At 44.5% G+C, this 25,882-nt stretch overlaps 1 protein-coding gene and 1 long non-coding RNA gene across 11 annotated transcripts in view; one reads left to right on the top strand and one right to left on the bottom strand.

The window, feature by feature from the left end:
- The window catches only part of MACF1 (microtubule actin crosslinking factor 1), a 519,073-nt gene that overhangs the window by 416,949 nt on the left and 76,242 nt on the right, over nucleotides 1-25,882 (bottom strand). Inside the window, exon 1 of one of the 9 annotated variants that reach the window (XM_075336192.1) lies at nucleotides 21,772-21,937. The exons of the other annotated variants lie outside the window; for them this stretch is intronic. Coding sequence (XP_075192307.1) covers nucleotides 21,772-21,865 — 94 coding nt within the window. The 5' untranslated portion in view covers nucleotides 21,866-21,937. Of the gene's footprint in view, nucleotides 1-21,771; nucleotides 21,938-25,882 lie in introns of those variants that run through there. 9 annotated transcript variants of the gene reach the window in all.
- LOC142291569 (uncharacterized) overlaps nucleotides 1-25,882 on the top strand; it is an 86,916-nt gene that overhangs the window by 37,683 nt on the left and 23,351 nt on the right. Inside the window, exon 3 of one of the 2 annotated variants that reach the window (XR_012750509.1) lies at nucleotides 19,178-19,550. The exons of the other annotated variant lie outside the window; for it this stretch is intronic. This is a non-coding gene — a long non-coding RNA (uncharacterized LOC142291569). Of the gene's footprint in view, nucleotides 1-19,177; nucleotides 19,551-25,882 lie in introns of those variants that run through there. 2 annotated transcript variants of the gene reach the window in all.

The following is a 25,882-nucleotide window of genomic DNA, read 5'->3' as shown; positions in this document are numbered from 1 at the left end:
GGAGCCCCCCAGCCTAACAATATCAGCCAGCAGCCGCCCGGAATTGTCGCATCCATTAGATGTCAGGAGGAAAAAAAATCTTTCTTGTCTTTAAAGAGCCCCTTCTCTACAGATTATACCGGACATATATATATTTCTTATCATGTGATCTCTCTGGTTACTTCTGCTTTTAATCAGTTTATATATATATATATATATATATATATATATATATATTGGTGTTTTTTCCTTTATTTTCTGTTGTTGTGCTGACTTTTTAGTGCAGTGTCTCAGTTTCTATTCTCTGTTTCTTTTTTTTTTTCTCTTCTCTGTGCTCTCCACATTAAATGGGCTGGGTGGTAACACATCCAATCAATTCAACCTGTTCTTGTTGTGCACAGACTTTAAATACTGTCTTAGAGATTTCCTCTGCGCATTCCATGATTAAGACCTATTCAGGTTGAAACGCGTAGGAAACAGCTCCTCTGTCTTGCCTCTCTATTTTGTGTCTTGCTTGGATGGAATATTAATATTTTTATGATCAATAAAGAATCTGTTTTTTAAGAAAATTCTATTTTCTCCTGAAGTTGCTGGAATTTCTCCTTTCTTCATGTGTTCTCACCCAGGTCAGGGTGTTTCCGTGCACCGGAGGTAAGATTTGGGAGTGAAGAGGGGAGAGCTGAAGTTTCTTCGTTTTTGATAATTGACTGTATGTACAGTGTTCATTTCTTTGTAGGGCTCATTCCATTTATGGTAAAGAGGAGAATGATGTGCTTTACCAGAAAGCTTTATCTTGGTCTACTTTGTCCACAAGACGCTCTCCCACAAGGATTTTGGCTTACTCATGTACATATTGGCAAACTGCAGATAGCTTTTTATGTCGGTGTCAGCAGTGGCATCCGCCTAGGCTCCTGCCATAGTGTTTCATTTTTTTCAAATGTTGACAGATAATTTGCACTGACACTGATGCACCATGAGCCTGCAGGACAGCTTGAATTTCTTTGTAACTTGATTGGGACTGCTAAGACACCATTTGGACTATCCTGTGTTGCAACCTTTCATCAACTTTTTTTTCTGCTGTCCACGTGCAAGGAGATAATACACAGTGCCATAGGTTGTAAATTTCTTGATTATGTTGTGCACTGTGGACAAAGGAACATCAAGTTTTCTGTAGATGAACATGTAACCTTGACATTGATGATATTTGTCAACAATTTTGGTTCTCAAGTACTTAGGCAGTTCTCTTTTCTTCTTTCTGCTTTCCATATTTAAAGTGGAACACACAGACATTGGGCCAGACAAAACTGTTAGCACCTTTGCAAAATTGTGGGTACATAACTGTTTCATGCATGTGATGCTCGGTCAAACTTACCTGTGGCAAGTAAAAGGTGTGGGCAATATAAAAATCACATATGAAACCAACTAAAAAAGGGAAGAAGTTGACATCTGTCTGTGTCACACTAAGCATGGAGAACAGAAAAAGAAGAAACCTGTCTGAGGGTTTGAGAACCAAAATTGTTGAAAAATATCAACAAATCTCAAGGTTCAAGTCCATCACCAAAAATCTTGATGTTCCTTTTTCCACAGTACGCACATAATCAGGAAGTTTACAACCCATGGCACTGTAACTAATCTCCCTGGATGTGGACGGCAGATAAAAATTTATGAAAGGTTGCAACGCAGCATAGTCCGGATGGTGGATAAGTAGCCCCAATCAAGGTCCAGAGAAATTCAAGCTGTCCTCCAGGCTCAGGTTCCAACAGTGTCAATGTGAACTATCCGTTCACATTTGAATGCAATGAAACACAATGGCAGGAGACCCAGGAGGACCCCTCTTCTGACAGAGACATAAAAAAGCTAGAGTGCAGTTTGCAAAATGGACGTGCGCACGCCAAAATTCTTCTGGGAAATAGTCTTGTTGAGAGAGGAAACCAAGAAAAAGCTTTTTGGTAAAACACATCATTCTACTGTTTAGCGAAAACGAAATGGGGCCTATAAAAAAAAAAATAAAAAAAAAATAGAACACAGTAGCCACAGTGTCAGAAAGCTGGATTTGCCTTCTAGGTCATAGGTCTTTAAACAGATCAATGACTCCAAACATACTTCAAAGAAGCCCCCAGAAATGGATGTTAACAAAGTGCTAAAGAATTCTGAGGTGGACTGCAATGAGTATGGATTTAAATCACATTTAGAGATCTCATTTTAGAGATCTCCTTTAGAGATCCTAAAATTGCTCTTGGGAGGAGGCGCCTTCAAATATGAGAGAAGTGGAACAGTTTGCAAAAGAAAAGTCCAAAATTCCAGTTGCAAGAAACTTGTTGATGGTTATAGAAAGCGATCGATTGCAGTTATTTATTCCAAAGGCTGTGCAACCAAATATTAACTTGAGGGTGCTAATAATTTTGTATGTCCATTTTTGAACTTTTATGTGAAATTACGTCCAATTTGTCTTTTTTTTCTCTGCTTTCTTGTGTTGTAACTATACACACAGAGGAAATAAATGTGTATCACACAACATGTGTAACTGCAATAATTTTCTGGGAGAGATGCTTTAGTTTCTGGAACAAATTTCAAGGGTGCAAACACTTTTGACCATGACTGTGTGGGTGTATACACTGTGTGCAAAATTATTAGGCAAATGAGTATTTTGATCACATGATAATTTTTATACATGTTGTCCTACTCCAAGCTGTATAGGCTTGAGAGCCAACTATTAAGTAAATCAGGTGATGTGCATCTCTGTAATGAGGAGGGGTGTGGTGTAATGACATCAACACCCTATATAAAGGTGTGCTTAATTATTAGGCAACTTCCTTTCCTTTGGCAAAATGGGTCAGAAGAAGAGAGATTTGACGGGCTCTGAAAAGTCCAAAATTGTGAGATGTCTTGCAGAGGGATGCGGCAGTTTTGAAATTGCCAAACTTTTGAAGCGTGATCACTGAACAATCAAGCGTTTCATGGCAAATAGCCAACAGGATCGCAAGAAGCGTGTTGGAAAAAAAAAGGCGCAAAATAACTGCCCATGAATTGAGGAAAATCAAGCGTGAAGCTGCCAAGATGCCATTTGCCACCAGTTTGGCCATATTTCAGAGCTGCAACATTACTGGAGTATCAAAAAGCACAAGGTGTGCCATACTCAGGGACATGGCCAAGGTAAGGAAGGCTGAAAAACGATCACCTTTGAACAAGAAACATAAGATAAAACGTCAAGACTGGGCCAAGAAATATCTCAAGACTGATTTTTCAAAGGTTTTATGGACTGATGAAATGAGAGTGACTCTTGACGGGCCAGATGGATGGGCCAGAGGCTGGATCAGTAAAGGGCAGAGAGCTCCACTCCGACTCAGACACCAGCAAGGTGGAGGTGGGGTACTGGTATGGGTTGGTATCAAAGATGAACTTGTGGGACCTTTTCGAGTTGAGGATGGAGTGAAGCTCAACTCCCAGACCTACTGCCAGTTTCTGGAAGACAACTTCTTCAAGCAGTGGTACAGGAAGAAGTCGGTATCGTTCAAGAAAAACATGATTTTCATGCAGGACAATGCTCCATCACATGCATCCAACTTTCTAAATTTTGTGCAGTTATATTGGTTTACCTGTTGAAAATAAACAAGTGAGATGGGAATATATTTGGTTTTTATTAAGTTGCCTAATAATTCTGCACAGTAGTAGTTACCTGCACAAACAGATATCCTCCTAAGATAGCCAAATCTAAAAAAAAACAAACCCACTCCAACTTCCAAAAATATTAAGCTTTGATATTTATGAGTCTTTTGGGTCGATTGAGAACATAGTTGTTGATCAATAAAAAAAAAATCCTCTAAAATACAACTTGCCTAATAATTCTGCACACGGTGTATATACAGTATGTACACACACAAAACTATCTGTATGTACGACACATAATACAATTGCACCTCCTGGTAAACCATGCCACTCTTATGTACATAAGCCTGAATACTAGATGTTATGTACATACAGTAGCACGCAAAAGTTTGAGAACCCCTGGTCAAAATTACTATTATTGTGAATAGTTAAGCAAGTTGAAGATGACAGTATCTAAAGAGTATAAAGTTAAATATGACAATTTTATTTCAGGCAACAAAAAAAAATAAATAAAAACTGAAAATTATATATATTTCTTTCATCTTTTAAAATTAACAAAAAATTATAAAAATCGACAGACGCAAGAGTTTGGGCACCCTGCATGGTTAGTACCTAGTAGCACCACCTTTGGCAAGTATCACAGCTTGTAAATCCTTTTTGTAGCCAGCCAAGAGTCTTCCAAACCTTGTTTGAGGGATTTTCATCCATTCTTCATTGGAAAAACTCTTCCAGTTCTGTGAGATTCCTGGCACACCTTGCATGCACTGCTCTTTTGAGGTCTAGCCACAGATTTTCAATGATGTTCAGATCAGTTCAGGGGACTGTGAGGACCATTGCAAAATCTTCAGCTTGTGCCTTTTGAGGTAGTCTATTGGGGATTTTGACCTGTTTTTACAATTATCCATTTGCAGAAGCCATCCTCTTTTCAACATCAGCTTTTTATTTGTTTTGTTTTTGTTTTTTGTTTTTTTGACAGATGGTGTTATGTTTGCATCACAAATTTTTTAACGTTTCATTGAATCCATTCTTACCTCTAGCCATGAAATGTTCCATGTGCCATCATTGGCTGCAACACAATCCCAAAGCATGATTGAGCCACTCCCATGCTTAATGGTTTGCGACATATTATTTTCCTGAAATTGTGTGCCCTTTTTTTCTCCACATACACATTTGATGATTGAGGCCAAAGAGTTCTATTTTAACCTCATCAGTTACAAGACTTGTTTCCAAAATGCATCAGTCTTGTTTACATATATTTTTGATTACTTCTGATGCTGAGGTTTATGGTGAGGACTCGAGAGGTTTTCTTCTGATGACTTTTCTATGCGCCCATATTTGTGCAGGTGTCTCTAAACAGTAGACCAATATACCACAACTACAAAGTCTGCTAAATCTTCGTGAAGGTCTTTTCCAGTAAAGTGGTATTCTGATTTGTCTCTCTGGCAATTTTACGAACAATTCTCACAGAAATTTTGCTTGGTCTTCCAGACCTTATCTTGATTTCCACTGTTCCTGTTAACTGCCATTTCTTAATTACCTTTCAAACTGAGGAAAGGGCAACTTGGAAACGCTTTGCCTTTCTCTTATAGCCTTCAAATGCTTTGTAGGCCTCCACCATTTTCAGAGTGCTAGGCAGCTGTTTAGAAGAACCCATGGCTACTGTTTTAAAGGTTAGAGGATGCTGGCTTTTTTATAAAGCTGTGAAATTTGCATCACCTGGCCTTTCCTAACGAGGATAGTGAACAAGACATAACCCTAACAGACAAATTAAGATCTGAAACCTTGGTCAATGTTCTCTGAGCACCCAAATTTCCAAGGGTGTCCCTTGGCCCATTTTCCTTGTTGTAATTTTTAAAATGCAAAAGATGAGAATATATTTTTTTTTTGCCTAAAATACAAAAGAAATATATTATCTTTAACTTTGTGCCTTTTAGAGATCATTTCATCTACAACTTGCTTAACTGTTCACAATAACAACAATTTTGACCAGAGTGCCCAAACCTTTCCATGCCACTGTATATGTGTGCTAGAACCCAGTCAAACTCTTGGAAATGCCTGATTTGCCTATATGCCAAATATGATGCAGATTTGTCCAATTGTTTGGTTGTAAATTAGAAATTGTTGTGTTCTGATTTTTTTGGCAACTAATTCAAGAACACTTTTGTAGTCCATTTTTTGGGGTGATTATGTTGAGAACAGCAGGTCCCAGAGAGCTGAAACCTAGTTGAAAACCTTCCAAATTTCCCAAATTTACTTACAGCGGGTGAAATAAGCATTGAACAAGTCGCCAATTTTCTAAAGGTGCTGTTGACATGAATTTCTCACCAAATGTCAGTAACAACCCATCCAATCCACACAAGCAAATACATCAAACCATAGATGTCCTTAGAGATATGTAATAAAGAGTAATGACATGGCAAAAATATAATAGCTGCTTTAACTGATGGCTCACAAAAAGGTGTCTCATTAGGCACCACACAAGAAACATCTCACGATAGGTAAAACCAGTGAGCTGTCTCAAGACCTTCACAATCTCATTGTTACATTTCTAAACCACTGAACCTTCCACTGGGCACTGTTGGGGCCATAATCTGGAAGTGGAAAGAATACCATTTTACCATAAACTGGCCACGAAAAGCTGCCCTCCGCAAGATTTCAGACAGCAGAGTGAAAAGAATTATCAAAAGTCTTGTCCAAGAGCCAAAAGAACCACCTATGGAGAGCTACAGAAAGCCCTTGAATCAACAATTGTTTCAGAGCCAACAAGTAATGCGTTCACGCTCCCTGACCTATATGCACGCTCACCGCAGAAGACTACTGCAGACCAGAAAGCATGTTCAAGCACATTAAGGCTGTGTACGCACGGTGCGTTTTTGCAGCATTTTTTCTTGCAGATTTTCAAATATCTGCAAGGAAATCCTGATGCCAGCAGTCTGAGAATTCTGAAGTGCTGTGCACACCTCCAGGATTTTTTCCGTGCAGATTTTTTTGCTGAAAAAAATCTGCAGCATGTTAATTCTATCGGCATTTTTTTTTTGCGTTTTCACCATTGGAAGCAATGAAAAAAAAAACATCAAATTGTGGCAAAAACACACTTTATCTGCAGCGCTTTTTCCTGCTAGCACATGCAGATTTGGATCTATAAAGTGTGCGCATTGTCTAAATGTTGTTGAGCAAACTTTAAGGCTATCATGTGAAATACTGGGAGAGTATAGTCTGCCCAGAAGAGACCAAAATTGAACTCTTTGGATGTCATAATACACACCATGTTTGAAGGCCAAAAGGTACTACAAAATCACCACAAAAACACCATACCAACGGTGAAGAGTGGAGGTGAGAACATCCTGGTGTGGGGCTGTTTTTCAGCATATGGCACTGGCAAACTTCAAATTGAAGGAAGGACAAATGTAACTAGACATTCTTGATAAAAACCTGCCGCCATCTACCACAATGAAGATGAAACGAGTGTGGACATTTCAGCAACACAATACTCCCAAACACACAACCAAGGGAACTCTCAATTGGTTTCAGAGAAAGAAAATAAAGCTGCTAGAATGGCCCAGCCAATCACCAGACCTGAGTAGAAGATTTATGGAAGGAACTAAAGCTCAGAGTTCATAGAAGGAGCCCGCATAACCTCCAGGATTTGAAGAGCGTTTGTGTGGAAGAATGGACCAAAATTACACCTGAGCAATGCATGCGACTAATTTCTCCATACAGGAAGCATCTTGAAGCTGACACCACCAACAAAGGCTTGTGTACATAGTATGAAATCTATTTCAGTAAACGTGTTCAATACTTTTTCCCTGTGTCATTTCTCATTATCACACCTCACTAAATTTATGGACATCTATGGTTCAATTTCTTTGCCTCTGTGGATTGGATGGGTTGTTACTAGGGTTGAGTGGATCCGGACTGTAAAAAGTCCTTATCCGCGCGGTTTCAGCGCTATCTGTGTGTCGGACCCGGGCGCGGGATTCTGGGTGCATGATCCGGATTCGGCAATTAATAAAAATAAACAAAACAAGTAATAAATGAGAGTTTCATATTTACCGAGACTTTGTGTCATGGCGTCACACTGCTTCCGGGTCAAGCATTCACTTCCTGTACTGTATCGCATACACACGGCTTTCCGTGTTTTCCCCGCCCACCGGCCGTCCTCTTGTCTATGATTGGTTGCAGCCTGATGCGGCCCCCAGCCTGTTACAGTCTCTGCTGCAGTCATCGCTTATCGCGGCTCAGTAATAGACTACACTCAGAGCTGGCAGTCTTCTCTACACTGCTGGCTATGACATGAAGCAGAGCTGGATGTGTTGGCGTGGGACGTCTTGTGGATTACACCGGAGCTGCAGGGTGTTGGGGATAATAAAGGGGTGAAGGAGGGCGCGTTTTGAACTTTATTTCAAATAAAGGATTTTTTTCTGTGTCTGTGTTTATTTACATTCACTTACAGGTTTGTGATGCAGGTATCTGATAGACGCCTGAGCCATCACAAACCTAGGGTTTAGTAGCAGCTGTGTGCTGCTATTAACCCCTGCTATTACCCTGATTGGCACCGCATCAGGCCACCGGGAAGAGCCACTAATGCACCGGGACTTTCACATTAATAGATGCGGCAATACCGAGCAGCTGCGGGCTGAGAATATACCAGCCCCTAGTCGGCGTCATCTTGGCTGGGGATGAAAATTAGGGGGAACCGCACGTCGTAATTTTTTTTAATTAATTAAAAAAAAAGCCGCATGCGATTTCTCTTAGACCGGAATCACACATGCGAGGGACTCGAGTCTTCCATGGAATCACCCGGCAAAGCCTCGCACGTGTGACTGGCTACACAGCACAGATACTGCCCGGCAGCTGGGGCTGCAGCCGTGGGCTATATCTGTGCTGCCAAATGTTTTTTTTTCTTACCACGATACTGACCCGCAGACACTTGCACTGCTTTCCCCGCCCACCGGCCATCCTGGCGCCTTTGATTGGCAGCATGTCAGCTGACTGCAACCAATCAGGGTGGGGGCGCATCTAGCTGCAACCAATTACACGCGCCGGCGGGCGTGCAAAACAATGAATATGGAATTGTCAGCTCTGGTCTGGAATGGAAAAGCGTGACCCGGAAGGAATGTGCCGCCATGACAGCGCCTCGGTGAATATACCGCGCTCACTCCAAGCCCCCTAGCCCTTCCACAAACGTTTCTAATCTCCGGATTCCGGTCCCCATTGACTTATATGGGCACCGGATTCCGGAGCGGATCGGACTCTTTAAAATCTGGCAGTGATCCGCCGATCCCAGATTTTTGGGCGTTCCATCAGCTCTAGTTGTTACCAACATCTGGTGAGAAATACATTTCAATAGCATCTTTAGAAATATATTCATTTACAAAATTGGTGACATGTTCAATACTTGTTTCACTCACTGTGTGTGGCAAATTTGGGTCAGATTGGTCCAGTCCTTGGGTTGTAAATTAATATTTCCTTTTATATTCAGTTTTATTTTGGCAAATAAGTTGAGAACGGTTGGTCCATCGTCCACGAACGCTAAAACCTGGTCTACAAACCTTCTGAGGTTTAGGACTTAACCATCCAGCAAATTTGGTGCAGATTGGTCTATATAGACATAGAGAAGTATACACGACATTTAGTACTAAATATTATGTACCTATGTATATACATATAGAGAAGTATACACGACATTTAGCACTCAGGCTTAGTGCTAAATATTATGTATATACATATAGAGAAGTATACATGAAATTTAGTACACAGGCTTAGTGCTAAATATTATGTATCTATGTATATACATATAGAGAAGTATACACGACATTTAGTACTCAGGCTTAGTGCTAAATATTATGTATATACAGTTAGGTCCAGAAATATTTGGACAGTGACACAATTTTCGCGAGTTGGGCTCTGCATGCCACCACATTGGATTTGAAATGAAACTTCTACAACAGAATTCAAGTGCAGATTGTAACATTTAATTTGAAGGTTTGAACAAAAATATCTGACAGAAATTGTAGGAATTGTACACATTTCTTTACAAACACTCCACATTTTAGGAGGTCAAAAGTAATTGGACAAATAAACCAAACCCAAACAAAATATTTTTATTTTCAATATTTTGTTGCGAATCTTTTGGAGGCAATCACTGCCTTAAGTCTGGAACCCATGGACATCACCAAACGCTGGGTTTCCTCCTTCTTAATGCTTTGCCAGGCCTTTACAGCCGCAGCCTTCAGGTCTTGCTTTGTTTGTGGGTCTTTCCGTCTTAAGTCTGGATTTGAGCAAGTGAAATGCATGCTCAATTGGGTTAAGATCTGGTGATTGACTTGGCCATTGCAGAATGTTCCACTTTTTTGCACTCATGAACTCCTGGGTAGCTTTGGCTGTATGCTTGGGGTCATTGTCCATCTGTACTATGAAGCGCCGTCCGATCAACTTTGCGGCATTTGGCTGAATCTGGGCTGAAAGTATATCCCGGTGCACTTCAGAATTCATCCGGCTACTCTTGTCTGCTGTTATGTCATCAATAAACACAAGTGACCCAGTGCCATTGAAAGCCATGCATGCCCATGCCATCACGTTGCCTCCACCATGTTTTACAGAGGATGTGGTGTGCCTTGGATCATGTGCCGTTCCCTTTCTTCTCCAAACTTTTTTCTTCCCATCATTCTGGTACAGGTTGATCTTTGTCTCATCTGTCCATAGAATACTTTTCCAGAACTGAGCTGGCTTCATGAGGTGTTTTTCAGCAAATTTAACTCTGGCCTGTCTATTTTTGGAATTGATGAATGGTTTGCATCTAGATGTGAACCCTTTGTATTTACTTTCATGGAGTCTTCTCTTTACTGTTGACTTAGAGACAGATACACCTACTTCACTGAGAGTGTTCTGGACTTCAGTTGATGTTGTGAATGGGTTCTTCTTCACCAAAGAAAGTATGCGGCGATCATCCACCACTGTTGTCATCCGTGGACGCCCAGGCCTTTTTGAGTTCCCAAGCTCACCAGTCAATTCCTTTTTTCTCAGAATGTACCCGACTGTTGATTTTGCTACTCCAAGCATGTCTGCTATCTCTCTGAAGGATTTTTTCTTTTTTTTCAGCCTCAGGATGTTCTGCTTCACCTCAATTGAGAGTTCCTTAGACCGCATGTTGTCTGGTCACAGCAACAGCTTCCAAATGCAAAACCACACACCTGTAATCAACCCCAGACCTTTTAACTACTTCATTGATTACAGGTTAACGAGGGAGACGCCTTCAGAGTTAATTGCAGCCCTTAGAGTCCCTTGTCCAATTACTTTTGGTCCCTTTAAAAAGAGGAGGCTATGCATTACAGAGCTATGATTCCTAAACCCTTTCTCCGATTTGGATGTGAAAACTCTCATATTGCAGCTGGGAGTGTGCACTTTCAGCCCATATTATATATATAATTGTATTTCTGAACATGTTTTTGTAAACAGCTAAAATAACAAAACTTGTGTCACTGTCCAAATATTTCTGGACCTAACTGTACATATAGAGAAGTATACACGACATTTAGTACTCAGGCTTAGTATTAAATATTATGTATATACATATAGAGAAGTATACATGACATTTAGTACACAGGCTTAGTATTAAATATTATGTATATACATATAGAGAAGTAAACATGACATTTAGTACACAGGCTTAGTGCTAAATATTATGTATCTATGTATATACATATAGAGAAGTATACATGACATTTAGTACTCAGGCTTAGTGCTAAATATTATGTATCTATGTATATAAATATAGAGAAGTATACACGACATTTAGTACTCAGGCTTAGTGCTAAATATTATGTATATACATATAGAGAAGTATACATGACATTTAGTACACAGGCTTAGTGCTAAATATTATGTATCTATGTATATAAATATAGAGAAGTATACACGACATTTAGTACTCAGGCTTAGTGCTAAATATTATGTATCTATGTATATACATATAGAGAAGTATACACGACATTTAGTACACAGGCTTAGTGCTAAATATTATGTATCTATGTATATACATATAGAGAAGTATACACGACATTTAGTACTCAGGCTTAGTGCTAAATATTATGTATCTATGTATATACATATAGAGAAGTATACACGACATTTAGTACTCAGGCTTAGTGCTAAATATTATGTATCTATGTATATACATATAGAGAAGTATACACGACATTTAGTACTCAGGCTTAGTGCTAAATATTATGTATCTATGTATATACATATAGAGAAGTATACACGACATTTAGTACTCAGGCTTAGTGCTAAATATTATGTATCTATGTATATACATATAGAGAAGTATACACGACATTTAGTACTCAGGCTTAGTGCTAAATATTATGTATCTATGTATATACATATAGAGAAGTATACACGACATTTAGTACTCAGGCTTAGTGCTAAATATTATGTATATACATATAGAGAAGTATACATGACATTTAGTACACAGGCTTAGTGCTAAATATTATGTATCTATGTATATACATATAGAGAAGTATACACAACATTTAGTACTCAGGCTTAGTGCTAAATATTATGTATATACATATAGAGAAGTATACATGACATTTAGTACACAGGCTTAGTGCTAAATATTATGTATCTATGTATATACATATGCTGCAGTAGAAGGCTCATAACTTTAAAAATAGAGATGATGACAATGATTAACAGGGTATTTCTAACCAGGACATGCTGGATTTTTTTTTCTATTTTTAAAGTCGTCATTTCCTTGAAGCTACAAAATTTTGGCACCATCTCCACATTTTAATTTACATGTGTTTTTTTTTTCATTGCGCTTTTGACACTGCACTTTTATTGCGTTTTTGATGTGTTTTTGGTCTTTATTTGGTATCGCGGTTTTGCTTTTGAAACTTCCTGGTATTGACATTATTAATGCAGATTACATGCGCTTTTAGTGCGTTTCCACTGCGCAAATGCACCAAAAACGCACGTAAGTTATTCACCTAATTACTGGATTATCCATATCTAATGCAAGTCTATAGGGTAAATCCGGACAGAAAACTGAGTGTTCCGAGAACAGAAAGGGAGATGCTGCAGAATGCAAACACGCACCGCCGGTCAGTTTCCGCACCTTAACAAAGAAGCACAGTGGACATGAGATTTTAATAAATCCCATCCACTTTGCTTGTAATGCGAGTAAGGCGCCGCTCACATCAGCGGTATTCTGCCGGAATGCTGGATCCGGCACAAATGCGTTTCAGTTGCATTCATTTGCAATGGAATCGTGGCAAGATGCGGTCATATGCGTTGCACGTGACTGCATCTAGCCGCAATTCCATAGGAATACCGCTGATGTGAGCGCAGCCTAAGGCTATGTGCGCACGTGTAGCGCACGTGCAGTTACGCTGCGCTTTGTAGCGCAGCGTAACTGTATGCGTCCTGCGTTCCCTGCACAGTCTATGGAGATTGTGCAGGGGCCGTGCGCACGTGGCATATTAGAATGCAGCGATTCGGCTGCTGCCCGAATCGCTGCGTTCTAGGAAGTGACATGTCACATCTTCCGTGCGCTTTGCCGGCAGCCCCTGCTCTGTCTATGGAAGGAGCTGCAGGCAGAGCGCACGTTCTCGCCGGCACCATGCGCTTCAGAACGGAGCTTTTCAGCTGCGCTCTGAAGCGCACCTTTTAGGTGCCGTGCAGAGCGCACACGTGCGCACATAGCCTAACACTGATCATTGGGACGTCCCCTTAAGGCTGCTTTACACGCAGCGACATAGCACCTGCCCCCATCGTTCGTGCGTCACAGGCAGATCCCTGCCCGTGGCGAACAATATCGCCGGTACGCGTCACACCAACTTACCTTCCTAACGACGTCACTGTGGGCGGCGAACAACCTCTTTTTTAAGGAGGCGGTTCGTGCGGTGTCACAGCAACATCACACAGCGGGCCACCAATAGAAGCGGAGGGGCGGAGAGCAGCCGCATTAACGTCACTCCCACCTCGTTGCCGGAGGACGCAGTAACGATATTTTGAAAATGAACGACATGTCAACAATCAACGATTTGGTGAGTATTCTTGATAGTTAGCGGTCGCTTGTGTCACACGCAACGACGTCGCTAACGAGGCCGGATGAGTGTCACGAATTCCGTGACCCCAGCGATATCTCATTAGCGATGTTGTTGCGTGTAACAGAGCCTTTAGTCCCAGCCTGATTGTGGGTCTAATGGCCCAGAAGCACAGTATTATTTGTAGACAGTTGGGTCAGAATTGTGGCTATACTACCAGAACAGTAACAGAAATATAAAATGAACACGTCCTTCCAGCTCTATAGCATTTTTTTCCTCATGGCTGCCATAAAATGTCTTTGCACAGCCTCTCACAAATGACTGGCTCACAATGAATTTTTGAAGGCAATACGTGCAGTGTTTATAAGAGCGAACTCCAACAATATAAAGGCAAACCTCCAGGCAGATGTGGCATCCTTTTTTTGTGCTTTTCAACAGGAAGCAAACTAGACAAAATTATTCGCAATGACACATTTGTATTAAAATTCATCTTGAGAGCAGATGGTCTTGTGAAGTGATGCGGCCCCCAGCAGCAGTGCCAGCCCCGGTATTTACCGGATGGTCACTGTATAATCCTCGCTCTGCTTTTCTTTAGTGTTTCTGCCTTTTTGCTTCTGACTCAGGGATTCCCAGCTACATCATTATGGCAAATGATCTGATGACCTGTGCATATTATTCTGCAGGCCATTAACTTTGGTGATGCATCCGAATAGTAATAATACATCCTAAAAGGGACGCCGATCAGTAAATAATATGACTATCTGCAATTGGAAGAGACCATCGGATGGCACCTCGGCCCCGTATGCCTTGACAGATTAGATAGACGCAGGAAGGAAGCAAGTGTCTGGGGCACGCCTGATTTACCCTCTCCGCGTCTACCCTGGGGGCACACACACCTTAGCCGTCCTGCCACTCCTTCAATGTCAGACACCTCGAAGCTTTAAGAAGCAGGTCTGACAAATTCCTTTTGTATATTACTATATCATTATGTACGGTGTGAGGAGGCACACACCTGCCATGCTCGCCGGGTCCCACATAGTAAACTGCAAGCAGATTCCATGCAAATGTCGAATTCCAACTCGCCCTAGACTAACATATCACATAGAAAAGACATTCTGCCGCAGCTTCAGCCCGGCCCGGCCCGGCCCGGCCCAGTAACTTACACAGCGCAGTCACATGCCTGCCAAACTACAGCTGTCACAGCGGGAAAGAGCTGCGAGCCGCTCGATGTAACACTCCCTGACCGCCACAACGCTAAATGCACAATATACAGGTAAAAGGTAAGGAACGGAACATTTCTAGCAAATATTGCTCTGACCAACGTTGTGCGCTCAACAGCCAACCCAATCTCCAATGAGCCAACATACCTACTAATTGGCAACTTAACTCTGAGCCCCGAAGGATCTGGCAATTTTATTTTCTGCTTTTGGTTTTTTTTTCACCTTTTTCCAAGAGCCATAACTAATATTTTCACCAACAAAAATTTATGAGGCTTAGAATTAGGAATTTTGAAACACATCATCCATTTTACCATTTAATGTTCTAGAAACTGAGAAAAAAAAAATTGCGGTGAAATTGCAATTTTGCAATTGTTTTAGGGGGTTTTGTGTCTATGCTGTTCATAGTGCAGTAAAAATTACCTGGAAAATAGGATTCTCCAAGTAAGTAGGATTACAGCAAGACCAAAACTTACATGGGGGGGTGGGGGTTTAAGCAATTGAAAAAAAAAAAATGGAAATTTGAAAAAAAAAAAATAAAAATATGTGCTTGTGACCCTTTTCCAATATTTGTAAGGCTACTTTCACCCTTGCGTTGGACGGCTTCCGTTGCTATCCGCAGCCTTGAGGAATTACGGTAACCGTTGCAGGAAAGCATTATATTCTTCATAGACTTTTATTAGCTACGGATAGCAACGGATGGTATTGCGTTGCATCTGCTGCACGACGCAGCGTCGTTATTTTGACGCTGTGTCGGGCGGAGGGAATGCTGCATGTACCGTTTTTTGAGCAGCGCAATCATTAGGATTTTGCTGTGCATGCTCTCTCCGCCTCCCTGCACACGTAACCAGGGTAAACATCGGGTTACTAAGCAATGCGCTTTGCCTAGTAACCTGATATTTACCCTGGCTACGGGTGCAAGGAGCCAGCGCTAAGCGATGTACGCTGGTAACCAAGGTAAATATCGGGTAACCAAGCAAAGTGCTTTACCTAGTTACCCGATATTTACCCTGGCTACGTGTACAGGGAGCCCGACACTTTCCCGCTCGGCTGCGCCCCCTCCCGCACTCCACATGTACACACGCACACACACACACTCACCTGTCTCCAGCCTTGCATTCCTCGCTGCACTGACGTCCTCAGCGCCATGGTCCCGCTCGGCTCCACCCACCCTGCACTCCGCACCCCTCACACATTCTCGGCGGCCGAATGATCAGCTGATCGCCCGGCGACCGGCTGCTGTGAGCGATCAGCTGAGCGCCAGGCGACCGGCTGCTGTGAGCGATCAGCTGATCGCCCGGCGACCGGCTGCTGTGAGCGATCAGCTGAGCGCCCGGCGACCGGCTGCTGTGAGCGATCAGCTGAGCGCCCGGCGACCGGCTGCTGTGAGCGATCAGCTGAGCGCCCGGCGACCGGCTGCTGTGAGCGATCAGCTGAGCGCCCGGCGACCGGCTGCTGTGAGCGATCAGCTGAGCGCCCGGCGACCGGCTGCTGTGAGCGATCAGCTGAGCGCCCGGCGACCGGCTGCTGTGAGCGATCAGCTGAGCGCCCGGCGACCGGCTGCTGTGAGCGATCAGCTGAGCGCCCGGCGACCGGCTGCTGTGAGCGATCAGCTGAGCGCCCGGCGACCGGCTGCTGTGAGCGATCAGCTGAGCGCCCGGCGACCGGCTGCTGTGAGCGATCAGCTGAGCGCCCGGCGACCGGCTGCTGTGAGCGATCAGCTGAGCGCCCGGCGACCGGCTGCTGTGAGCGATCAGCTGAGCGCCCGGCGACCGGCTGCTGTGAGCGATCAGCTGAGCGCCCGGCGACCGGCTGCTGTGAGCGATCAGCTGAGCGCCCGGCGACCGGCTGCTGTGAGCAATCAGCTGAGCGCCCGGCGACCGGCTGCTGTGAGCGATCAGCTGAGCGCCCGGCGACCGGCTGCTGTGAGCGATCAGCTGAGCGCCCGGCGACCGGCTGCTGTGAGCGATCAGCTGAGCGCCCGGCGACCGGCTGCTGTGAGCGATCAGCTGAGCGCCCAGCGACCGGCTGCTGTGAGCGATCAGCTGAGCGCCCGGCGACCGGCTGCTGTGAGCGATCAGCTGAGCGCCCGGCGACCGGCTGCTGTGAGCGATCAGCTGAGCGCCCGGCGACCGGCTGCTGTGAGCGATCAGCTGAGCGCCCGGCGACCGGCTGCTGTGAGCGATCAGCTGAGCGCCCGGCGACCGGCTGCTGTGAGCGATCAGCTGAGCGCCCGGCGACCGGCTGCTGTGAGCGATCAGCTGAGCGCCCGGCGACCGGCTGCTGTGAGCGATCAGCTGAGCGCCCGGCGACCGGCTGCTGTGAGCGATCAGCTGAGCGCCCGGCGACCGGCTGCTGTGAGCGATCAGCTGAGCGCCCGGCGACCGGCTGCTGTGAGCAATCAGCTGAGCGCCCGGCGACCGGCTGCTGTGAGCGATCAGCTGAGCGCCCGGCGACCGGCTGCTGTGAGCGATCAGCTGAGCGCCCGGCGACCGGCTGCTGTGAGCGATCAGCTGAGCGCCCGGCGACCGGCTGCTGTGAGCAATCAGCTGAGCGCCCGGCGACCGGCTGCTGTGAGCAATCAGCTGAGCGCCCGGCGACCGGCTGCTGTGAGCAATCAGCTGAGCGCCCGGCGACCGGCTGCTGTGAGCGATCAACTGATCGTTCACAATAGTCTGCCGCCGGTAAAACGATAAAAAAAATCATAGTCCATTATGAAGGCCAGTTACAGGATGGTCTTCATAAGAACACCATCAAGACAGGAACGGGGGTCTTCAACAAAAAACCCATTGTGAATGGAATGTGGAATGGCATGCCTCCTATCTGCGCGTGATAAATGCCACTGTCAGACACTGGCATTTAACAGGTTAATAGGGACAGAGCTTGACTCCACCTATGGCAGTTAGTGGCAGATGTCTGAATATCACAGCCATCATCTGCTGGGGATGGTGCAAGCTCGTCTCCTGAGTTTGCTTTGAACATATGACACCGATGCGCACTGCACAGGTTGTTAAGGGGTTAAAGAAAACCTGTCACCTAGATAAACACTATTTACCTGCAAATATAGCGGTGACATGCAGGTAAATGGAGTTTAAATCATTCCTGCCAGGTTCATTGGAAGCATGGTTACAGAGAGAAAATTAAATTCTATACGCCCTGCACCCGCTCACTTGTAGTGATAGTGATGGTGCAGGGAACTCCCATCAGCAAATTGATTGCCTGTTCTATAGCATATACAGCATGGGCTGTCAATCAATGTACTGGTGTGCAATAACAGCATGCTCACAGTGTAGTGAGAGGTAACTGCTCCCTGCACAGCCCCAAAGACTGAAAGCAAGTGGCTGCAGGGAGAATAAATCTTCATTTTCTCCCTGTAGCCGCTGCTTCAGTAAGGCAGCTAAACTGTATTTAAACACCATTTACCTGCAGATTATCCCTAGATTTGCAGGTACATAGCTTTTTAGAGGTGTCAGGTACCTTTTAGGCAAACCTGCCAACTTAGACAGAAACCATTGTATAGCAATTCATTCACGTCCCTGTACAATCTGCAATACCAAGAATTAGCATTAGAGGAGAAGACCCTGCATACATGTGACTTTCTCCATTAAAGATGATGGGTGTTACGTTAACGGTTTGTCATTTTACCACTCCTATGAACTACAGTCGAGATATCTCCATGCATAAATGGCCACGGCTAACTCAGTTATTCCGTCAGTGCCAAACACGGATCAAGGGACCCTATTCTCCTGATATATGGGAAATATTGCCCATCTCTGCTTCTGTCCAGGCACCATTCTTCACTTACAAGTTAGTAGTAACATACAGTGAAGTGTTCCTGTTTCCAGTTAATTGGGGGGCACATAGAGTGGCATGGCCGACCTCATGTGGCACCTGGACCACATGTTGTGCACCTACAGTACAGACCAAAAGTTTGGACACACCTCATCTCTAGAACAACTGTTAAGAGGAGACTTTGTGCAGCAGGCCTTCATGGTAAAATAGCTGCTAGGAAACCACTGCTAAGGACAGGCAACAAGCAGAAGAGATTTGTCTGGGCTAAAGAACACAAGGAATGGACATTAGACCAGTGGAAATCTGTGCTTTGGTCTGATGAGTCCAAATTTGAGTTCTTTGGATCCAACCACCGTGTCTTTGTAGAAAAGGTGAACGGATGGCCTCTACATGGCTGGTTCCCACCATGAAGCATGGAGGAGGAGGTGTGATGGTGTGGGGGTGCTTTGCTGGTGAAACTGTTGGGGATTTATTCAAAATTGAAGGCATACTGAACATTTAGTTGGACCATCATTTATTTTTCAACAGGACAATGACCCCAAACCTCCACTGTGTAAGGGCTATCTGACTAAGAAGGAGAGTGATGGGGTGCTACGCCAGATGACCTGGCCTCCACAGTCACCAGACCTGAACCCAATAAAGATGGTTTGGGGTGAACTGGACCGCAGAGTGAAGGCAAAAGGGCCAACAAGTGCTAAGTATCTCTGGGAACTCCTTCAAGACTGTTGGAAAACCATTTCCGGTGACTGCCTCTTCAAGCTCATCAAGAGAATGCCAAGAGTGTGCAAAGAAGTAATGAAAGCAAAAGGTGGATACTTTGAAGAACCTAGAATATAAGACATATTTTCAGTTGTTTCACACTTTTTTGTTAAGTCTTTCATTCCACATGTGTTAATTCATAGTTTTGATGCCTTCAATGTGAATCTACAATTTTTAGAGTCATGAAAATAAAGAAAACTCTTTGAATGAGGGGGTGTGTCCAAACTTTTGGTCTGTACTGTACATACTAAAGGGTGTTTCTCCAGGTGACAGATTCACATTAAAGACCACTTATTTTATTACATTAACCTACAAGATGAAAAAAAACTAAACAGAAATTGGGTGCACAAAACTAAAAGAGTCCCCCTGCTGTATGCCGTTGTGGGCATGTCAGCCCTTTTACAACTTGTTAGTGGCCATGTAAAGTGAGGCCTCCTCAGACTCACGTCCTAAAATAAGGAGCTAAGTCTGGTGACAAGTGCTCCTTAAGTTACCACTAAACTTACAAGGCACCAACACAGCATCATGCAAAAAAGGTAAGCAATATCCATCGCAGTAACCAATCAGATATCAGCCGGTACCCAGTATACAACAAAAGACTGGTGGCCAAAATGGCATGAACAGATGCCCAATACCGGCTGCTGTGGTAGAATACATCCTATGAGCCCGTACCTGGATTCTGTTAGCTTCTTGGAGGTTTTTACGCTGGGTAATAAATAACCTGCTGTAAGTCACAAGAATATAGAAAAGTGAGTGCTGGAGATCGAGTGGTGTATTTTACAGGTATACAGGCCAAAGAAATCCAAGGTGACGGAAACCTGAGAGCAGCTTAACCCCTGAAATACCGGCGACCACAGATAAGGAGGCTGCAGTTACCTTACGCCCCGTCCCCCATATTCCCCCCCTGCAGATTGTGCGGTGTTCCCTTATTCCTATAACGCGTCACCAGACTTATGATTAAGAGGTTACTGGCAATGAGCCACCCTATTGTTAGCAAGCCTCAGACCGGGCCTGTACATCACAGCCCTACATCAGGTGGTGTCAGGACGGGCACAAATACTTAACCCTTACCGGCTGGAAGAACTCCGCTCCATGCCGGCACACCCTACAACTGCCCCTTAGTCTCAGCTGTTACACCCATGCTACGCTACCGTATGTTTTCCTTCCCATATCACTGTTACACCCATGGCTGACTGAACACTTCACTGTTACACCCTAACACACCGGCCGTCACACAGAAACATAACATTGGTGTAATACGAGAACCTGTCATGGAAGTATGTCTGTATAGGCAAATGCCCCCTATAAAAACGATACCCTCCCTGTAGAGATCCGCTATGCGGATTGTGAGAGATCTAGTGTGGAAGATATATGCAGATGAGGCATGAAGTGCAGTGTGGGCGTGTCAGTGCACTTAGCTTCTACCCGGGCACAGACACGCCCACACTGCACTTCATGCCTCATCTGCATACGTGTTCCACACACTGCAGATATAAAAGGTGTCATATATATATAAACACACATATATACATATATATATATATATATATACAATTTATGTGTGTGTTTATATATTTGTGTGTATATATACTGCATATGTGTGTGTCTTTTATATATATATATATATATATATATATATATATATATATATATATATATATGACACACACATATGCAGTATATATACACACAAATATATAAACACACATAAATTATTTATTTATATATTATATATACACACACACATACACACTTATATAGGAGGGCCAGTGCATACATAGCCACAGCACTGCTTCCATGGGTAACATGAGCTTACCGGCTCCTGTAAAGGGGCATCCTGACCTAGACAACAGCCTAAGGATAGAGGTGGGGAGCGAGCCACCCCATGACACGGTGCGCACATACAGCCACATACTGATGTAGCAGAGGCGAGCTTGTCACGTGATTCTATGTATTTATCTCACTTATATAGCGCTATTAATTCCACAGCGCTTTATAGATGTGATCACTGTCCCCATCGGGGCACACAATCTACATTCCCTATCAGTATGTCCTTGGGGTGTGGGGGGGAAATTCACACAAACAAGGGGAGAACATATAAACTCCTGCAGATGTTGGTGGGATTTGATCCCAGGACCCCAATGTGCTAAGCACTGGGCCTCCATGGTAAGACTATGCAGAAAGTGGAGGCAAAGGGTTAAATGACACATCAGCTCTGCTACATCTGTCCCCCAGTGTGTGAGCTGTGCAGAGCCCGGACATGCTCTGCTGTCACATCAGCAGCCTGTCATGCGGAGCTGTCACCATCTGCGGGCAGCCCAGTAGTGCCCAGCGCTGTGCCTCCTCCCTCCCACACCGTGTACCTTTATATCTCTCCAGCACTCCTTCATATGCCCGAACAAACTCATGCTCCTGGTTCCGATCCACCGGGAGCTGTCCCGGGATATACCCGGACATGGCGAACTACTCTCCCGCAGTGTCCCGGTGCCCGCCGGTCAGTCCGGTGCCTGTGGATCCGACTTCCGGCTCCTGTCTCCGCCCAGGCAGCATCGAGGGAAGGGGCCACCCAGCCGAGCTCTCGGGTACTACACCGGGAGTGTGGCGCCTGGGCGCACGGAGTGCCGGGAGAGCGCCGCCATCTAGCGGCCGTCCGCGGCACTGCAGCGCGCAGGTCACTCACTCAGGGAACTCTTTTGACCTCTACCTGTCGTTCCAGGATCACCGGAGGCGCTCACCCGCCGCACCAGCCGGGTCTGGGCACACTGAGAGCTTACACACGGTCATTAGAGCCGGTGTGCATGCCAGGCTATGGAAGAGCAGGTGATGAATGAGGGGCCTCACACCTGCAGAGCCCCCCAGCACCAGTGTCTCTCTGGTTGGGGCCTGGAGTTCATTACCACCATGGGGGGTGCACATTTTGCTATTCTGTGCAGCATCTGAAGGTATATTACACCAGAAAACTGGAGAAAACGCCTTCCTTTTCCGGGCCTTATGTTCATGCGTTTTTCCAAGCGGAAACGCTCTTGTTTTAGGGGAATGTTCCTTTTCCTAAAGTGTTTTGCAGAGTTTTTTCTCAAGGTTTTTCTGTTTTGTCCGGCCACGTTCTACTCTGGAGAGGTTTCCTTCAAGATCCGCTGCAAACAAGTGACGTTTCTTCCTTGTTTTTCAAAACCTCTCCAGGAAAAGGGAAAACTAAAGAAACCTCATATGAATAGCAAAGGGCCTTAGGCTGTGTGCGCACGTTGCGGTTTTTTTCATGCGTTTCCGCAGCGTTTTGAACTGCAGCGTTTTAATGCAAAATTGCACGTGTTTTAATTTCCAGGCAAAGTCTATGGGAAATTGTGATTTCTTGTGCGCACGATGCTTTTAAAAACGCTGCGCTTTAGTTGCTTAAAATTTGTCAAAATCCCTGCGTTTGAAGAAGCAGCATGTCAATTGTTTCTGCCATTTTGGCAGCGTTTTATTAACATTAAAGTAAATGATCATGATCAAAACGCAATCAAAATCCTGGCGTTTTACATGCGTTTCTGATGCAAAATGCATACTTTTGTGACAAAATCAAAGCTTGTGTTTTTGACATTATAAAAAAAAGAGAAACAATAATTTAATGTAATTTTATACATATTAGATCACATTCATCTTTTTATTAAAATTAGCTATTTTGTGTATGATTTAAAGCATGATATTTATTACCATTTTTTTCATAGTGTTTGAATGTTTAAACTTTATTTAGTTGTGTATTTGTATTGAAAATGCATCTGCTTTAAGCACAGAAAATGCATGTAAAACGCAGCAAAAACGCTATAAAAACACGTGTATTTCCTGCGTTTGTGGTCCAAACCGAATTTGACATTGACAAATTCTGTTCATTTCTGCAAGGTACTGGATGCAAAATGCGCACATGGCCTTATGGTGGCTCCAAAAGCTGTAGAAACTCAATATCCAGCCTTAGGCTATGTGCCCACGGGACAACGTACCCGAGGATTTTGGCACGGACCCCGAAAGCTTCAGGCCGAGGGGTCACTCAGAAACGTCTAAACATCAGTGCATGGAGGAAGGTCAGGACCATCAGCAATAACAACAGGAACAGATTCCCGGACGAGCTCCCCAGCAAGGCAGCGGCACCCAGAGACTTGGTTTACTCCTGTGTGAGAGTCTACTTAATGGTTGCACCAACATCCACACGGCCTGAGTACGCTGCTTTCCCCCCCACCCCCCTTCCCTGCGTCCTGCCTGCTGCACAGTCTGCACCACGCTTCCCTGCGCCTCCACCATCCAGAATCCCGGGGTCTTCCCCTACCCGTGGAGGGAATGACATCTGGCTGCACCACTCCATCTCCCCCGGGTACTCCCATCATCAGTGGCGGTACTCCCCTTACCGCAAACCATGGGTGGCGTCACGAACACATCCCCTGTAAATAGTCCCCTTTTATTTTCGAGTGGCTGCGAGCCCCCGGGTCCGGAGACCCTCGAGCCACAGCAACCCCCGGATCCAAGCAGTCCAACTGCTGTAGAGGCGGCACAGATGTCCCACAGCCGCACGTAACTGCATGTCAATTATTCATGCGGAAATATCTGCAGCTGTCCCGCCTTTCCACTATGGAGATAGAGGGCAGGACATCCGGAGGTATTTCTGCACTTGTTCTGCAGGTTTACCGCAACAAAAATGCTCGAATCCCGCAACAATGGATAGCTGCAGATTCCGGGGAGCAGCTGCGGGAAACCTGCGGACAAACCTAGGGCAAAATCCGCGGATACGTTGTCCCATGGGCACATAGCCTTATGCTGCCCCCAAAAGCTGTGGAAACTCAATGTCCTGAGTTATGTGTCCCATAACCTGCAGAAACTAAATGTCCCACTTGATGGCACCCCCAAATGCTGTAGAAACTCAATATCCTGCCTTATGGTGCCACAAAAGTTGTGGAAATTCACTCTCCTGCCTTATTATGCCCCCAAATGAGGCCACACATTATGTCTTAGCAGCTACAGATCTAGAGGCAAATACACAATGTTCTTCAAGTGTAGTATGGCTGCCACGACAATGGTACCAGCCAGTGCACTGATAAGGTTTTCCATCATTTTTTAGTCATCTTTTTATTAGCATTTCCAGACTTTTTTTTTTTTTTTTCTCTCCATTCATCAACAAAGAAACCACTAGCTAAACTCTCAAAGCCACCCAAGTGTTTTCCGGGTGTCTTTTGTGCTGACTTGTAAAACAAAGCGTATTCTTCGAGCAGGACAAGCCTGACAAATGGCCTAGTCACTTATTTCTTTTGCTTGACATTTTTGGAAACAAGTTGTGGTTAAAAAAATTCTTAAAAGCCTCAATATATGCACTAGTCATTTTTACATAGACATACAGTGCCTACAAGTAGTATTCAACCCCCTGCAGATTTAGCAGGTTTACACATTCGGAATTAACTTGGCATTGTGACATTTGGACTGTAGATCAGCCTGGAAGTGTGAAATGCACTGCAGCAAAAAAGAATGTTATTTCTTTTTTTCTTTTTTTTTTTTAAATTGTGAAAAGTTTATTCAGAGGGTCATTTATTATTCAACCCCTCAAACCACCAGAATTCTGTTTGGTTCCCCTAAAGTATTAAGAAGTATTTCAGGCACAAAGAACAATGAGCTTCACATGTTTGGATTAATTATCTCTTTTTCCAGCCTTTTCTGACTAATTAAGAGCCTCCCCAAACTTGTGAACAGCACTCATACTTGGTCAACATGGGAAAGACAAAGGAGCATTCCAAGGCCATCAGAGACAAGATCGTGGAGGGTCACAAGGCTGGCAAGGGGTACAAAACCCTTTCCAAGGAGTTGGGCCTACCTGTCTCCACTGTTGGGAGCATCATCCGGAAGTGGAAGGCTTATGGAACTACTGTTAGCCTTCCATGGCCTGGACAGCCTTTGAAAGTTTCCACCCGTGCCGAAGCCAGGCTTGTCCGAAGAGTCAAGGCTAACCCAAGGACAACAAGGAAGGAGCTCTGGGAAGATCTCATGGCAGTGGGGACATTGGTTTCAGTCAATACCATAAGTAACGTACGCCACCGCAATGGTCTCCGTTCCAGACGAGCTTGTAAGGTACCTTTACTTTCAAAGCTTCATGTCAAGGCTCATCTACAGTTTGCTCATGATCACTTGGAGGACTCTGAGACAGACTGGTTCAAGGTTCTCTGGTCTGATGAGACCAAGATCGAGATCTTTGGTGCCAACCACACACGTGACGTTTGGAGACTGGATGGCACTGCATACGACCCCAAGAATACCATCCCTACAGTCAAGCATGGTGGTGGCAGCATCATGCTGTGGGGCTGTTTCTCAGCCAAGGGGCCTGGCCATCTGGTCCGCATCCATGGTAAGATGGATAGCACGGCCTACCTGGAGATTTTGGCCAAGAACCTCCGCTCCTCCATCAAGGATCTTAAGATGGGTCATTATTTCATCTTCCAACAAGACAATGACCCAAAGCAC

The sequence above is a fragment of the Anomaloglossus baeobatrachus genome, chromosome 2 (genome assembly GCF_048569485.1).
Source record: "Anomaloglossus baeobatrachus isolate aAnoBae1 chromosome 2, aAnoBae1.hap1, whole genome shotgun sequence".
NCBI lineage: Eukaryota > Metazoa > Chordata > Amphibia > Anura > Aromobatidae > Anomaloglossus > Anomaloglossus baeobatrachus.
Note: the sequence above shows the minus strand (reverse complement) of the source record. Positions and strands in the feature narration are given on the sequence as shown.